Source organism: Phoenix dactylifera, chromosome 10 (assembly GCF_051530095.1).
Source record: "Phoenix dactylifera cultivar Ajwa chromosome 10, Ajwa_hap1_PhDact_Kaust_v1.1, whole genome shotgun sequence".
Taxonomy (NCBI): Eukaryota; Viridiplantae; Streptophyta; class Magnoliopsida; order Arecales; family Arecaceae; genus Phoenix; species Phoenix dactylifera.
Window position 1 is genome coordinate 18,932,024 of NC_143199.1, and position 15,876 is coordinate 18,947,899.

Genomic DNA, 15,876 nt, shown 5'->3' on the forward strand with positions numbered 1-15,876 from the left:
ATAAACCAGCCATAATATGTTATTGAGCTTATTAAACAAGCATGCAAATGCATTAGCCAAGAGCATGTAAAATACTACAATGAACTCTGAAGTACAAAACCTATTTATCATAAATTAATTTATTTGATAACAAAACAGAATATACTTGATTTTCTCTTTCATAATCTTCTCATCTGTTAATCATATCTGGAAAATAATGAGCTCTGAAGTACAATACTCATTCATCATAAATTAATTTATTGGATAACGTAACAGAATATACTTAATTTTATCTTTCATAATCTTCGCTGTGAATCATATCTGGATAATATATATATATATATAGAGAGAGAGAGAGAGAGGGAGAAAGAGAGTGAGTGACTACACACTAATACTGTATCTTTGACAAAAGATTCAATGCTTTCAAAATTAATGATAGGTCATCCAAATTAAAGATCCATACTATTGATCTAAGCTTGTCTAGAAACCTAAAGTCATGTATGCATCAAGTCAGTACAAACAAGGACAGTATCAATTGCACTAGTTACTAAAATACATGAAAGGGCACGAGTTGAAAATCCAGCTTATTGATCATCATCAGAAACCTTAAAACATGGGTAGATTTATATCATTAGATTTTGATGATTATGTCGTAATAAAACATTGTGTCATGCTATCAAAACCATTCACATTTTGCACCCTCTTGATGCTTAGATTAGAAACCAACAAAATACATGAACTTTCATTTCTAGGCTTCTTTTGTAGGGTAGAACATCCTCAATGGTTTGGACCAAGGAAAGCTGGACCATCCCGAACTACTGGTTTGAAGCATACCGACCCTTGATCAATTTCTGAGATAGTAAGGCATAATGGTTCGGTACATGCCTCAAACCTACCTGAATTGACCCGAACCAAGCAAAACTGCTCAGTTCCACTCAGTTTGGGGGTGTTTGGAGCTTGTACCACCCCAATAATTGACGTAGAGGCCTCTTCTAGCTTCACTACCTCCTCTCTATTTTTTTTGGGTTTTCAGGGCGAAGAGGATGGGATCTTCACAAGGTTCCGAAATGGGTACCAAGATCCATGTCGGTTGGCAATTGGCCCATACCGTACCATGCCGATGGCGTTTTGGCCTTTTTTTTATTTTCAGATCTTGAACCGAAGTCAGCGAAGGATGTGCCAACTTCAATTTAAAATTTAAAAATAAAAAAAGTTTCAAAACTTCCCCTATTCCGAACAAAAACAGTGGGAGAGAGGGGAAGAGGGAGAAGGAGAGAGTGTAGGAAGGAGGGAGGGAGGGATAGAGACGAAGAAGGAGGAGGCGAGAGAGAGAGGCTGAGAGAGAGAGGAAGAGAGGAAGAGAAGAAGAGAGACAAGCCATTCTCAAGAAAGAGAGAGAGAGAGAGAGGAGAGAGAGGAAGAGAGACCTACTAGGGCTTCGAGGACCTCGTCGGTCGCTACGGCATCGTTTGGCATCATCATCGAGTACCGGGGATGTAGATCACGGTTTGGACATCGAGGGTAGGGTCAAAGCAATGATTAAGGGATTTTAGTGATGGAATGGGAGCGAACTGAATTTATATCACAAACTGTGCCAGTAGTTAGCCGTCCAGTTCGGTACACCCTGAACCGGCTGGTTCGGCACAGTTCGGCCTTCCTTGGATCTTCAAATGTTCGCCGGATTACATGCCGAATCTTTAGTTCTTGAGGTATAATCCCCCCCACCCTTTTAATCCTCCCATTTTTCTTTAACATGCCAAAAAATTGGCAAGAAGTGAAGAAAATAAGGGGAGATCATAATAAAAATTTGTATTTTGGCATGATTTATGACAAACTGTAGATCCAAGGATGATGAACACAATGATTAAGAAATATTTTTTTTGTTGATCATCTATTTTTTAGATTTAAAAATATATTTTTGGATTAAAAATAATAATAAATAAAATAGTATTCAAAGATTTTTGTAAAATTGGTAGCATGTTTGGAGGTATGCATTCTACTTCAATTTGACGAAAATTTATTTAAAACTGGGCATGATTATGGCTATCTGAACCTAAGCCTAAATTCAAATAAATTACAAATCAGTGGTGATTAATACATACTTATAAGCTGAAAAAAAATATATAGTACCCCCATTAGGGTTCTATATCGTATTCGAACAGCTACCACCCTCAACAGTCTTAGCCAAGTTACACGTCAGATTTTGTTGCCTCGATCTTCCATCAGATGGGATGGCCAACCTAGTATCACACATCAGATCAGTATCAAGGTGGCTAACTAGGAGGCTTGGAATACCAAATGCAAGGGTGGGCATATTATTTGGGTTGCAATCAGATTCCAAGCCCGGTCTATGATTAGGATCCCAATGTCTACAAGCGACATAGATAATAGATACTCCATGAGGAACTAGATATCGGTACATATTTTGTACTTCAAATCAATTTGATATATGTATTTTCAATTATATGTACTCATGCATTCTTTATGTCAATTATATTACAATTGTATCTATTAATCAATCATACGATCGATCAAGACCAATATGATGTGAAAACAACAAAATAGTATTCAAAACATAATTCAAACAACCACAATCATTAAAATGATCCCCCAAAACATCAAAATAGCATTAAAAAACATCAAAGCAGCATTAAAATAATCCCTCAAATCAAACAAGTAGAAAACAAAATGAAAAAACAACAAAAATAAAACATGGTGTACTAGTATCAAACTTGTATACCATGGTATACAGTGTATTAATATGGTACAAAACAATATCATACCATACTGCTCACTGACCGGTACGACACTTGATCCGGTTCAACGGACTTTGGATTTTCAATTTCGATGGTTATATTGTTGATTTTGAATTGTTAAATTTTTTACCAAGATTTAAAATTGAGTGCAGTCATACATATGTACATATATGCATGTATGTATATATGTACGCATGCATGCATGAACTTATGTATGTATGAGACAAAGCTTGTTAACTTAGTCCAACCATTGCGCTTAGATATAGCTAGCCATGATATTCATAATCATTATCAATAATGCCACCATTGCCATGTCAACATGCTGGTACATTAGTTATCCTAAAAAGTGTTGAGATTGGTGTAATAATACATTACAGCATTAGAATGTATTCTGGGTAATCACACCCATGCATTATGTTGCCATGTAAGCACCGCTAAGGGCATATGAAGGCAAAATGGGTACAAGGGTCAAACAAGTCAAATTACCAATATGATTAAAGGAGGAAGGGAAAGAGGGATGGAAATTAAAAGCACGTGCATGGGAAAAGAATTTACAAGCAAATCAGAGCCAATTGAGTTCAAAAGACGAGAGCCACAGGACAACTTTATTTAACAAAAAGAAAAATCTCATCATAACAGCTGCCAATGCGAATTCCAGGATGGTGCAGTTATCTAAGAATAAAGTGGCAAAAGTAACATGTCTACAAATTTAAGTGGATATTGACACAGTATCAAGCATGGAGACATACAGTTCAAGAGCAAGAATAGTAAGTGGACAGTTTGCTTTTGTACATGCAGGCCAACTTCCTTCTGCAGTAACCGTGGCACAAATTCCAAAAACGAAAGCAGCCCAAACCTGCGTACATCAGAACCTCATCAGGTGACAACAAAAAATTCGCAGAAAAGAAAAGGAAATCATGAAATTAGTTGAATTCTTCCAATTCCAACAACTAACCTTTTCCTCTCTGCATTAGGGTTACTTCTCATCAAAATGAGAATCATTATAGATAATGTTTCGATTTGGACACACTCTTTTCCAATCCTCAAAGCTACTTGTTTCATTGCCCCAAAAATTGAAATCCAACTTTCAGAAGAGAGAACTGTATCATTGCTCCCAAGTTTTTCCTTGCATAGATTTTCCAAATCAAAAGATCTTTTATCCGTCGAAAATAAACTTGAAGATTCACCTTTATTGCATGCCTCTTCAGAATTGTGAAACTCCACAATTTGATTCTCAAACTCGACACTCTTCTCTTCATAAACTTCATTCTTTAATGATTGATCAATGAGGACATTGTTCCTGAGCAGGGTACACTGAAAAAATCATATTGAAGTCCATAAGCTTAAGAAATTTTAAAGGATTGGTAGAAGAAAGAAAAACAGATGACTGTAACCCATTATATATGTTCCCTATACAAAATCGTTAAATGAAAGAAGACGCTTACAAGGAGTATGCCATGATACAAAGTACAAAAATACATCACACTGTTATCAAATTCGAGGGTAATTATACACACTAGGTTAGCCAGATTGTTTCCACTTTCAGACATTGTTAATGTCAAGAAAAAGAAAATAAATTGTTACTAATTTCTATTCTGATGTCACAAGATGTCATAGAAATTTCATCACATTTTTCACCTTATCCTACTTGTAACCATCTCTAGGAAATGTTGAAATAAATTCTTTTAGCTCTGAATATAACTGCATGAAACCCAGTAAGAGATTTCAAAATTCCAATTTTCGATTATCCAGGTTATATTCTTTCAACGTAAACAAGCACTAGTCATTCATTTTGTCAAGATAATAAAGCTACAAAGAAAAACAAGTTTTAATTATGTTTACAAAACAACTGAGTTTAAATCAAGTACCAACCTGTACCTTGGATTAGAACTAGTGTCCCAACTTGGCAAGAGTTGCAGGATGGCATGCAATATACGCAATGATCTGTGAACAAGAACAACCTGCACCGCAACAAAGCTATGCATTAAATAAAGAAGAGTAGGCTCTATGTCCGTAAGCACCAAAGAATATGTCAACCAAAGAAGTTTATGATAATTGGATAAATTAGATAGCTTAAAGTTGCACACCATAAACACTAAATAAAGCTATATTTAAACATTTTTTAACAGCATACCTAAATAAATCGATCATAAACAAGTTCATGCTTCATCCACTAGTGCAGCATGTAGACAGGAAGAGAGCCGAAGAAACAGACCAATGAAATCTTGTCTAAGATAAAACATGTATGGATATGGACATGCTAGCACAATCGAATCAAGCTTGATCTGGCACGGGCCTAATCAAGCTCAACTTAAAATTTATTTCTATCCTAGAGTTTGAGATCAAGCGCGACTCATTATATGATCAAAGCTTAATCGAGCCTCTATCCAAGCTGAGCTGAACACAGACCTATATGAATTGGCTCAATAACCTTCAATATAGCTATAATGATGTAGCACAAGGTGCAGCCAATAGGTACTATGACCAACTAAACCATGCCAAGCGTCGAAGGAGCCAGCGGATTCGCATGAAGACTGTAGTAAGCAAAATTTTTTTCCATTAGGGACAAAATCAAATTTCACCTAGGTTTCCATATTTGTAATATAATAATTCGAGTATGTTTTTTTTATTGTTGAGTCCTATTTTAAGTATGATTTTATATCAAGTTTAATACCCGAATAGGGTTAAGGTATCATGTCTTATAAGTATGTGCATAATACATTATCAGAGCAGCCTTTGAGATATTAATTATTTTTTTTTCAAGAGAATTTCTTTCACTAAGTGAAGGATTCTTCAATCTAGTTTTCTTATATTTGTGTGTTGATCTTCGAAGCATAACCTCGTCGATCAAATCACCGCTTCCTCCTTTTTTGCTACATCATATAATCTACCAATATTGAATCAAGTTAGAATCAAGCTTGAACAGCTTGAAGAAAAGCTTGATTCAAGTTGAACTTTAGTCTAACCTGATTCTAACAATTCAAACTATCCACCAATCAAATCCTTAACCTCGCCTTAACCACGTCCAACATCAGATTTTGTATCTATTTTAATGGGAACATATATCTTACCAAACCAAGCCTGATCAAGCAAAATTGATTTCGAGCCTGAGAACTAGGTCCAAGCTTGCTCAATTAACTTAAATCTAGGCCTGATTGAGCTTATATTCCAACCAAACTCGAGCTGTTTAAATTATTTCACAGCCCTACATGCACATGCCTGTGTCTACGGCTCATGCACAACTTGTCTACATGAGCGTACATACACATACACATGCGTATATATACACAACTACAAAATGTACCCTTGTTCGATTTTCACTACTGCACATCTCACCTTAATGTAATCCACTAAGGAGAAATTAAAAAACTGAATTAAGAAGTAAATTCTCACTCACATTTTCAAGAGTGCATAGATCAAGTAATGCTTCAAGGAAAGCATGCAACTGTCCCACTTCCTTATGCATCTGTAAGGACAGAAAGACAAAAATTAGTTTCAAAAAAAATGAAGGATCTAAACTAGATTTACATGATGGAAGCTGGTCCTTGAAAATTGTACTGGTTCTGGCAATCAGATAAACACAAAAATACTAATATACAGTCACAAGTTAAAGCATTCTGAAATAATCTAACAAGGTTGAGCAGTTTGGTATTTGGAAAAAATCAAGCAAATTCAGGAGAAGTCCAGAATTTTTAAAAATACAAATTATATTTGAAAATACATATAATGTAGATAAATACACAGATACACACACTGAACATACATAGATAGATACATAGACAGATACATATATACATACATACATATAGATATATGCAGATGTACAGCAAACTGAAGGATATTTCTAACCAAAACTGGCATGCACTCAAAACATATGAGCCATAAACAAGAGTTGCAAGTTAACACTGTGGAGAAGGTTGTGAAGAAAGAAACATGGGCAAGAAGTAGACATGAGAAACAAGGAAAAGAAATAGGGAATGGGGGACAGAGATAGGAACGACCTTTTGGTTTCCCTTTTCTCAAAAGAAGAAAAAATAATTTTTATTACTTCACATTCTGTAAGTCAAAAATGCAGACATTATATCCCATGCCATGGCCTGCCTCAGTACCTCGAGCAGAAATCTTTTTCCTCACCCAAAAATTCAAGGATTAATGAATTGTTCGCTAGATTTACAAGTGTAACAATATGTTCATGATGAAAATTGTGAATATGCAAATTATTCACCAAATGATTTGGCTAGACATCTGATCATGAATAATTCACAAAAAATTGCACGAATCATGTCACCATGCTGATATACACATCTCTTGGTTTTTATCTGCTCCCTCTCAACCATAAAAGGGATTTCTTCTTGCTGACATATTTAACTTACAGAACATGATGTATATAAGTTTAATTATAGCAGAATTCAAACACAGTGTTGTGTAAGAGACAACAAACAGGAGCCCAGCATATATATTATTTTTTTCCATTCTTCAATCTAAATTGAATTCTTAGAATAGTGTACATATGTGTCCCTTAGAATCAATCCTTGCTCAAGCAAAACTGCCTTTCATATAAGCTGCAACCTTCAAGGCTAAAGGCATTCCCAAGTCGCTGCAGACCACGTTTGAGGAACTTGTTAAGCTCCATGGAAACCCATAACAAGTAGGAAAATTCATATTTCTTGTCACTAGGATTATAAGTTAAAAACTCAAACAGATGACTCAATTGAGATTACAGGACTTAATTTTTGGCAAATGGCTTGACACATGAGTACAACATTATTTAGTCGGTGATCTTTACTCAGCCTGTCACGGTTACTGCCATTCTGGCTGCAAAGATTGGAGTTCTTCATGCTCCATGTACCACCTTCATTTTGCTATTTATTGTCTTGAACAAACCTCTTCATGTCTTGTTCATACAGCCCGAACCTGCAGTTTCTGACTCACCTTGAACCTGCGAGGGCAGGATTTATTGTTTCTATAGTGCATCCATACATGTGTCTATGCTTCATTTTTTGTTATATTTCACTAAGTTGGTGATAACATTTCATGTACATCAGTACATTCTGTAAATCCTTGTGCATTTTAATATATTCTACTAAGTTGGTGATCATGCTTATGCAAATTCTTGACTTATACCCTTTGGAGAAATGCTTTGCATTTTTAGCACGTCATCAGCAACTAGCAAATTAGCCCATTGGTAATCAACCTCAAGTATTTTACATGATAAAATCAAAGCTTTAAAATCCTTATAATGCATACAATGTAGTTCACCAGAGAAGTTTCGCCAGGGTTATCACAAGAGCTTATAAGGGCATGCACCTCAAAAGATAACAAAAAACTGAAAAAATAACATTTGTATGCAGTACAAAGGAGCAAGGTTTAAAGTCTCAATAATGGTACCCTCGCAAATATGATACCATACCATATCGACACATGGTATGCCCATTGGTGCCAACACAGTAAAAGTGCGATATAGAATCGTAGTGGTATAGTATGGCATAGTACAGTACCGAGGGGTATACTGTTACATTAGCGATATGGTATGGCTGATACTAATGCAGTACTGTACTTTGATCCTGACAAGGAGTGTTGATAAAGTATATAACATATGGTAATGAATGGCCAAAACACAACCTGCTAATGCTTGCATATGATTAAAAAAGGTTTTTACATGCATTCATCATGCTAAAAAATACACAATTTTAATATTGTGATCAAGATCTTAAATACTGGTAGGATGGTAGGGTACCCCATATCCCACATATTGAGATAGGATGAATCATGAAATAAATCAGGACAGGAAGGGACATCTCCTATCCCTAGTGTTAGTACATGGGACGTCACATTCCATGGAATGGGGTGACCCTGTGCAATGGTACTTACAACTTGGATTTTGATGGCTTACGTCTTGCAATTCAAAGATGATGAGTCAAAAGATCCTATGCAGATCAATCATGATCACATTACCACAATCATTCCCCTCCATCTTTGCAATAAATTCAGGGGATGCAACGAACCTAGTAGTTCTCTACCTCTTCCTTCTCTTAGTCCTTATATCCTTGCTTTCAGGCTCCTTTAGCTTGCTGGCTAAGACTGACAGTCGATAAACCAGGCATCTCAAAAGAAACTAAGAATGTCAAATCTATTTGTGGCATTTTATCTCTCTCTTTCTCTGTGTGTGCATGAGTACATGTGTATATGCGTGTGTTTGTGTTTTATGTTGCACAACAGGCATAAGTAAACAGAGATTTATATCTTCCAAGTTGCTACAAGATGCAAATAAGCAGAAATGGTCATAAACTGAACATGATCATTCTGGATCAGCTTATGTAAGAAATTACAGTTAATGCAAGGTAAAAAGGGTCATAGTGACTTTCTACCTTCATCAATATTGCATAGAGACGGGACACTTTAGCAGCATCAGTCAATAAGAAAGGTTGTGAAAGACCATCCAAAGCCATGTCAGCAAACCTTTTATCTGATGGACAATCCAGATCCATTTTGGATGTCATACTCAAGCACCGGAAAAGCACACAAAAATCAGCCGAGCAAGATACAACCAACTTCGAGATCAGATTTCTTCCTGTGTTTCGGTTATTTGGGGAAACCCAGATTGCTAGCAGTTTGCTTGAGATGTGCTCCTCAGCTAGGTCCTTTGGAGTAATAAGGCTATAATCCTGAACAAAATCTGTTTGAATTCCTACAGTCTTATTACACTTTGACTGAGCAGGTATCTCAGGAAAATAACCTTCCTATGCAAACATAAGTGAAAAAATTATTCAAGTTCTTTGAAGAGATATATAGAATGGCAGGTAAAATATTCCATTACAAGCATGAAGAAATGGCAAAGATACCTGAACAGCACCTCCACTGGAGGTGGTCGAGCCTAGTGAAATATCAAATCACCAAGAATTAGATCAAGGACAAAATAGAAGAGATATAATAGTGGAAACAGAATGAAGGAGTTATAAGACAAATATCTAACTCTTACTATTATCAATCAAAATACGACGCTTCAATTCAGATACTGCAGCTGGTCCATCACTAGGAACATCATTTCTTTTAGGACCACAAGATTCAAGCATTTGAGAGTCCAAAGAGAACCCACCTGAAGGTCCATTTGCTCCCTTTGATCTCCCATAATAACTATCTGTTGTCCTTTGCAAAGCCTGTGTGATACTTTGAGTACCTTTATCTTCATTAATACGAGAATGACCAGCCTGGTCAACAAAGGAACCATTATTGTGAAGATCCAGCTTAGAAGCATCCCTGCAATGGAAAAATTGATAATCAATAACACGTATGGGGAAAAAAATGATAAAAGGTGATTGAGAGATGGAGGGGGGATCAGAGACAGATAATAAATAGGAACATGCTCATGCATTTCCATATGAAGGATAACATGAAAACATTTAAAATAAAAGCACATTAAGAAAAAAAAACACACTTAATTAAGACCCTGAGGAGTTTTGCAAATGATGCCTTTCTAAGTTGAGACTTAACAATAATGGGCATAAAAAGTTAGTCACTTATATGTTGGCGAGGACTAATATATTCAATTTATGCACAATACTTGAAACCGACTTTCCATAATCCCAGCCTAGGTCCTCTGAATTGGTAACACGCATAAATCCACTCAGTTATTTCCTTCAAAATCTTTTTTGGTCATCCCTTCTTTCTTTCTTTCTGTAACACCCTCCTTGTTGATGTGCCTCTCCAGAAACCAGCATCATGATCGACAGAGTGATGCTGCTACTATGGAGTTCGCTATTCTAACTAACCCTTCTCAAAGGCTTCTGGTGTTTCTTTGAATCCTATTATCTCATGTCTCTCTATATTAATGGAAGTTGCATACAACAATAATACCTAATACAAGGCAGCTTCAAGGCATTCTACAGAAAAAACGTAAAAGACCAGTAAGACAAGATGGTAACAGCTGAAGTATATCATTTTTCAAAAACAAAATTTAACAAGTAAATAAGATCATACAGCAGAAACTTGCTAATTTAAATACCAGCAGTCCTACAAACATCAAGTGGGGGAACACTTTCTTTAGCAGATTCCAGCAAATACTCTATCCATAACTCAATACGAAGGTATGTTCTTTCGTATGTGTAATAAAATGCTAAGTTTTATCACAAAGCATACATGACATTCAGCAGGCCTTCCAATGAGCCAATGATAGTTTTGGAGACAACCTTCAGATGATCCATCCAAAGTAACTCTGATCAGCTCCATGCATGAATGGGCACAGAGAAATACAGACAAGAAAACATTACTAGCTAGATCATTTGTCACAAAATCTGGTAGGTCACTAATCCGCATTGTAGCTGCTTCATCAGAAAGTTTACTACTGCTGACAGCTCTTACAGGATCTTCCACCTAACCAAGTTGTGAGCTCTCTGTTACTCACTGCATTCCCTTACTACTTCCCTGCTGCTAGCTTTTTCAAAGTTCCCTATTCTTCTTCCTGCAGAGCTTTTAGAATTTTTTCATTTCTTGCATGAATTTGAAAATGTTGAGGGGAGAGCCATACCACAAGCATGACCATCAAGCCTCATCTCGACTATTCAGATTCACATTTATGGATCCTCGTTTGCCAAGAAATACTTAGGACCATCCCTGATGTAACTTCAAGCTTTTACATAGCTTTTCTTACGACCTCATCCATGTCATCTTAGCCTTCCCCTCCAACATCTTTCAACAAAAATTAAAGTACCTCTTCTTATTGGAGACCTCTCAGAGTTTCTTTGCAGTTGTGACCATCAAGCCTCATCTCGACTATTCAGATTCACATTTATGGATCCTCGTTTGCCAAGAAATACTTAGGACCATCCCTGATGTAACTTCAAGCTTTTACATAGCTTTTCTTACGACCTCATCCATGTCATCTTAGCCTTCCCCTCCAACATCTTTCAACAAAAATTAAAGTACCTCTTCTTATTGGAGACCTCTCAGAGTTTCTTTGCAGTTGCCAAACCATCTCAGTTGGTTCTCTATCACTTTGTCTTTAATTCATGCAACTCCAACAACTCCTCTAATATACTCATTTTTCAATCTATCAATTCTAGTTTTACCACACCTCCATCTCATTTCTGCTCCCCTTATTTTCTTGAACCCTTTTATTAGTCAACATTCAGAACCATATAACATTGCAGGCCTTACTGTTCAGCCATATAACAATCAAAACACCCTGCCAACAACTATGAGTTTCAAATAAGTTTGTGAGGCAACAAGCAGATGTTGTTACTTGCAATATATTATTAGTAGAGTAACTTCATAATAATCTATACTTTTCATATTCTCTCTAAATTTGCACGTAAAAGCATTTCCACAAAATCATAGTTAATTGATCAGCAAACACAGGTTCTTTGGGTAGTGAAAATCTGTCTGTCAAACATCCAAAGTGGCCAGCTTATTATTATGCACATCCATATCACAAAATATAGTATACTAAGGATAATAATGCTTTGGTGTAATAGTGTAAACTAGCATTGTACTATATGAACAACCAGAGAGAAAGGTTCACAAAAAAAAAAAATATTATAAGAGAAGGGCACCTCTACTTACAAATTTGCCCCTTTCAAACTGCGGATTTCAGCATCTTTGGCTTCAATCTGTGAAAAGGCACATTTAAGTTGCTCATCTTTCCAAGCTCTGTCCTTTTTAAGTTCCATACACTTATGTTCCTGAAGCATGTAATCATTTGAAACAATGAGCCTACTTACAAGACAAAGAAGGCAAAATTAAACTGCATATGTGTACTTAGAAAGATTTGTTTACACTAAACCACCACATATGCCATTTATCAAATAAAATATATAAACCACAAAAGTAAACTTCCTAGTTCAATGCTAAGACAGTCTTATTCTAAAAGCAATACAAGCACACATCTGAAGATATCAAAATTAAGCAGAATAATTTATTGAAGACAGAAAACAGGGTTGCAAGAAACTATTGTGGTTTGAATTTTTTTTTGATTTTGCAAAACATCTTCTCAAACAAAGTACGAAGTATATAAGTAATGACTGATAAGAATGTCATTTGAAAAAAAATAAGGCAATGATGACGTTACTCAGATAATGACTACCAAGTTAAAAGGATTTTTACTATTACATTTTATTCTGAAAAGCATGTTAAAATTGTAAAGCAATTACTTAGTTAAACTAATATCTCTAACATACTTCCAAAACTCCATGAAACTGTGTCCCTAATTTACAATGCTCTAGTATCTTCCAACAAAACTTTTGCCTAAGGGTAAAGCTTCTGTTGTTTGTTGGTAGATCTTGGTGACAGGCAGGCAGGCAGACAGATAGAAAGAAACGGAAGAATGTAGAAATAAATAAAACCTTCTGAGTGGAGCAAGCTAAAATAATCAATTACAACCACACATTAAAGGAAAACTAAAAGCCCAAAATCTGCATTACAGATGGGATGCCATCATGGAGTAGAATGAGGGGTTCCAACATCTCCTTTTTTGATGATGACACAAGCTCTTCAACAAAGGCATCAATATCAAGGAATCTAGCAAAATTCCTGAACCAAGCTAAAAATCAGATGCATCATGTCATCATGGGTTCTGAACTAGAATCTGACAGGGGCAACTCAGGGTAGAAGCCATGGAGGGAGAAAATGCTGACATGCGACCCCAACAGTTCAAGCAATTAACTATTGATTAAAGATTACAAAGTAAAACAGTAACTAGATTTTCCAAGTTCAATTTTTCACATATTATAGTGTGAATAGCTGTATTTTCTTTTACATTAATATATGCCCATCTCAATTTTATATACCCACGTGTGCTTGCACGCACACACACGCATAGACATATACACATATATATATACACACATACATACATACATATATATACACACACATACATATAGATGCACGCATGTATGCATATGTATGTATGTAGTACTTGAACCCAGTGAAGGTTGATACCTAAAATTGTAAGAATGCGATTTGGTGAAGATGGGCCTTGAACCTGAATATAAACAGAATTAAGAAATTTCCAGCAAAGATCATCTTTGCAAAGATAATAGGTGATTGTTCAAGATAATCACAAAGAAATCACCAGGGAGGAGGAAGAAAAAGGAGCGGAATAAGCCCAACGTTTCTGATGCATCAACTCAAAAAAAGAATAAAAAAAAGAGTCACAGCAGTGTCTTGGGCTGCAACGCAGGTCGGATCGGGATTGGCACACCCAAAGCCAATCAATATTTGAATTTGGTCCAAAAAATTTAAGCCCAAGCCTAATCCATTTCCATTCAGGTTAAACCAGATCAGCTTTATTCTTTATTTTATTGATCCATCAGCTTTTGGGGGTCAAATCAGGTCAAAAACAATCCTAAAAGAAACCAAAATAAATGTGTATAAAAATTGATTGTGTAAGTATATCATGAATATATTATGCAATTAACAACAGTAAGCAACATGTAGACATATGTCTACAACCTTTTCCACATAAGATTTGATTGACCGCCACATTACAAATTATAGTCAACAACATAAATTAATAACCATGGTATGCCGAACTGGCCCGTACCAGCCGGTACGGGCCGGTACAAACCGGTCCGGCTAGCTACCGGTGCGCCGGAGCCGTGGAAACCGGTATAGGCCGGTTTCGTGCCGAAGACGAAGAAGACGAAGAGAAAAAGAGAAAGCACAGGGAAGAGAGGGAGGGAGACCACCTTCGGCCGCCATCGGAGAGCTGCGGAGGGGCGTCGGAGGCCGGTGGGGGGCAGCGGAGCCCAGCGGGGGGCGGGGGAACCCGCGGGGGTGCGGTGGAGGACGCGACTCGAACTCGGCCTCCGCCGCACCCCCGCGGGTTCCCCCGCCCCCCACCGGACTCCAACGCCCCTTCACGGCTCTCCGATGGCGGCCAAAAGTGGTCTCCCTCCCTCTCTTCCTCGCGCTCTCTCTGGTTTTCTTCTTCTTCCCCGGCTCCGACGGGAAAGAGCTTCCCGGTTCGTACCGCCCGAAGCACGGTACGAATCGGAACCGTATCGGTCTGGTAGGCAACTGGTACGCCTACCGGATCCGGTACGGCGGACCTTGTAAATAATAACTATCTAAATTAAATTTATTATGGAAATGAATGAATAGTTTCTTAAATTCATGAGGATTTCAGAATATATAGTGTTATTAGTTTCATGCTAGTTCAAGTCTGGATCCAGGTATTTAGTGATCCAAGTCCAATACATATTTAGAATGGAGATTTTTTTTTTTTTGGTCAAATGGAGATATTTTTCAAACCAAGCTTGATACAAAGAGCTCCAGATTGGGGGTGGGTTACTTGCAGCCCTAGCAGAAACTTCTTAACAAACACTTTAGAAAGCCACATAGCTTCTCTATAAGTTTCTTAATGGAAATAAGGACATTGCCTAACAATGGAAAAATACTTAGACATGCCACATTAGGGTAAACAACTAAGAGAGAAGGCATAAGGTGTGGTGGCAGTTGCAATGGCCCCTACAAGGCCACACACCCCTTTAAGATAATGCCACAAACAAGGATTCAAGTCCCGGCGGGATGTCCTGCGGGACACTAGGATGGGGTACCATCCTATGTGTCAGGATATGACCGTCCCGCCATCATCCTAGCATCCCGATCAGCATGCCTTGGAACATTCCCTGTCCCAAGTGTCGGGACAGGGCGGGACAGTGGCACGTCCCCTTCCATGGAAAAACTAGGACAGCCCTATCCCATGGGATTTCAAACGTTGGCCACAAGTTTGTCTTTTTTCTCCATTTTTCTTTATCTATGTAAGGTCAAGCTAGCAATTTCTAAGCAAACCCCCAAAACCGCCCAAGTTAACACAAATATCAGCTCTACAAAGGGTCTTCTCATATTCAGATGACTTTCAAGTTGGTGAAAACAGAATGGATTGTTTTCACGTTTGCCTCATAGACCCAAGAGTCATAAGGGAAGTATGGCAAGTCAAAAGCTTGTGCAACACAGATTTGACCATCAATGCATAAAGGCCAAGGAATGGGGGTGATGCACCACATCTGATGGGTCAGAAGGATAAGAGAGAGAGTGAAATAGAAGGGGCCAAGGTCCAGGTATCTTCCAACAACAGGTAGCCTACAAAGTTCAGTAGTGGCCCATAAGTGTCAAGGGGCAAAAGACAAAAGAGAAAAGAAGG

At 37.3% G+C, this 15,876-nt stretch overlaps 1 protein-coding gene across 5 annotated transcripts in view; it reads right to left on the reverse strand.

Annotated features, from left to right (window-relative positions):
• The window catches only part of SUV2 (protein dimerization), a 38,959-nt gene that overhangs the window by 11,647 nt on the left and 11,436 nt on the right, over positions 1-15,876 (reverse strand). For 2 of the 5 annotated variants that reach the window (XM_017840373.5, XM_026800789.4), the window contains 8 exons: positions 12,294-12,412; positions 9,715-9,992; positions 9,578-9,609; positions 9,104-9,475; positions 6,133-6,201; positions 4,608-4,696; positions 3,691-4,035; positions 3,485-3,591 (listed from right to left, as the gene is read on the reverse strand). In XM_017840373.5, coding sequence (XP_017695862.4) covers positions 3,485-3,591; positions 3,691-4,035; positions 4,608-4,696; positions 6,133-6,201; positions 9,104-9,475; positions 9,578-9,609; positions 9,715-9,992; positions 12,294-12,412 — 1,411 coding nt within the window. The remainder of the gene's footprint in view (positions 1-3,484; positions 3,592-3,690; positions 4,036-4,607; positions 4,697-6,132; positions 6,202-9,103; positions 9,476-9,577; positions 9,610-9,714; positions 9,993-12,293; positions 12,413-15,876) is intronic. The other 3 variants (XM_008777672.5, XM_017840374.5, XM_026800788.4) reach the window with 3 other exon arrangements.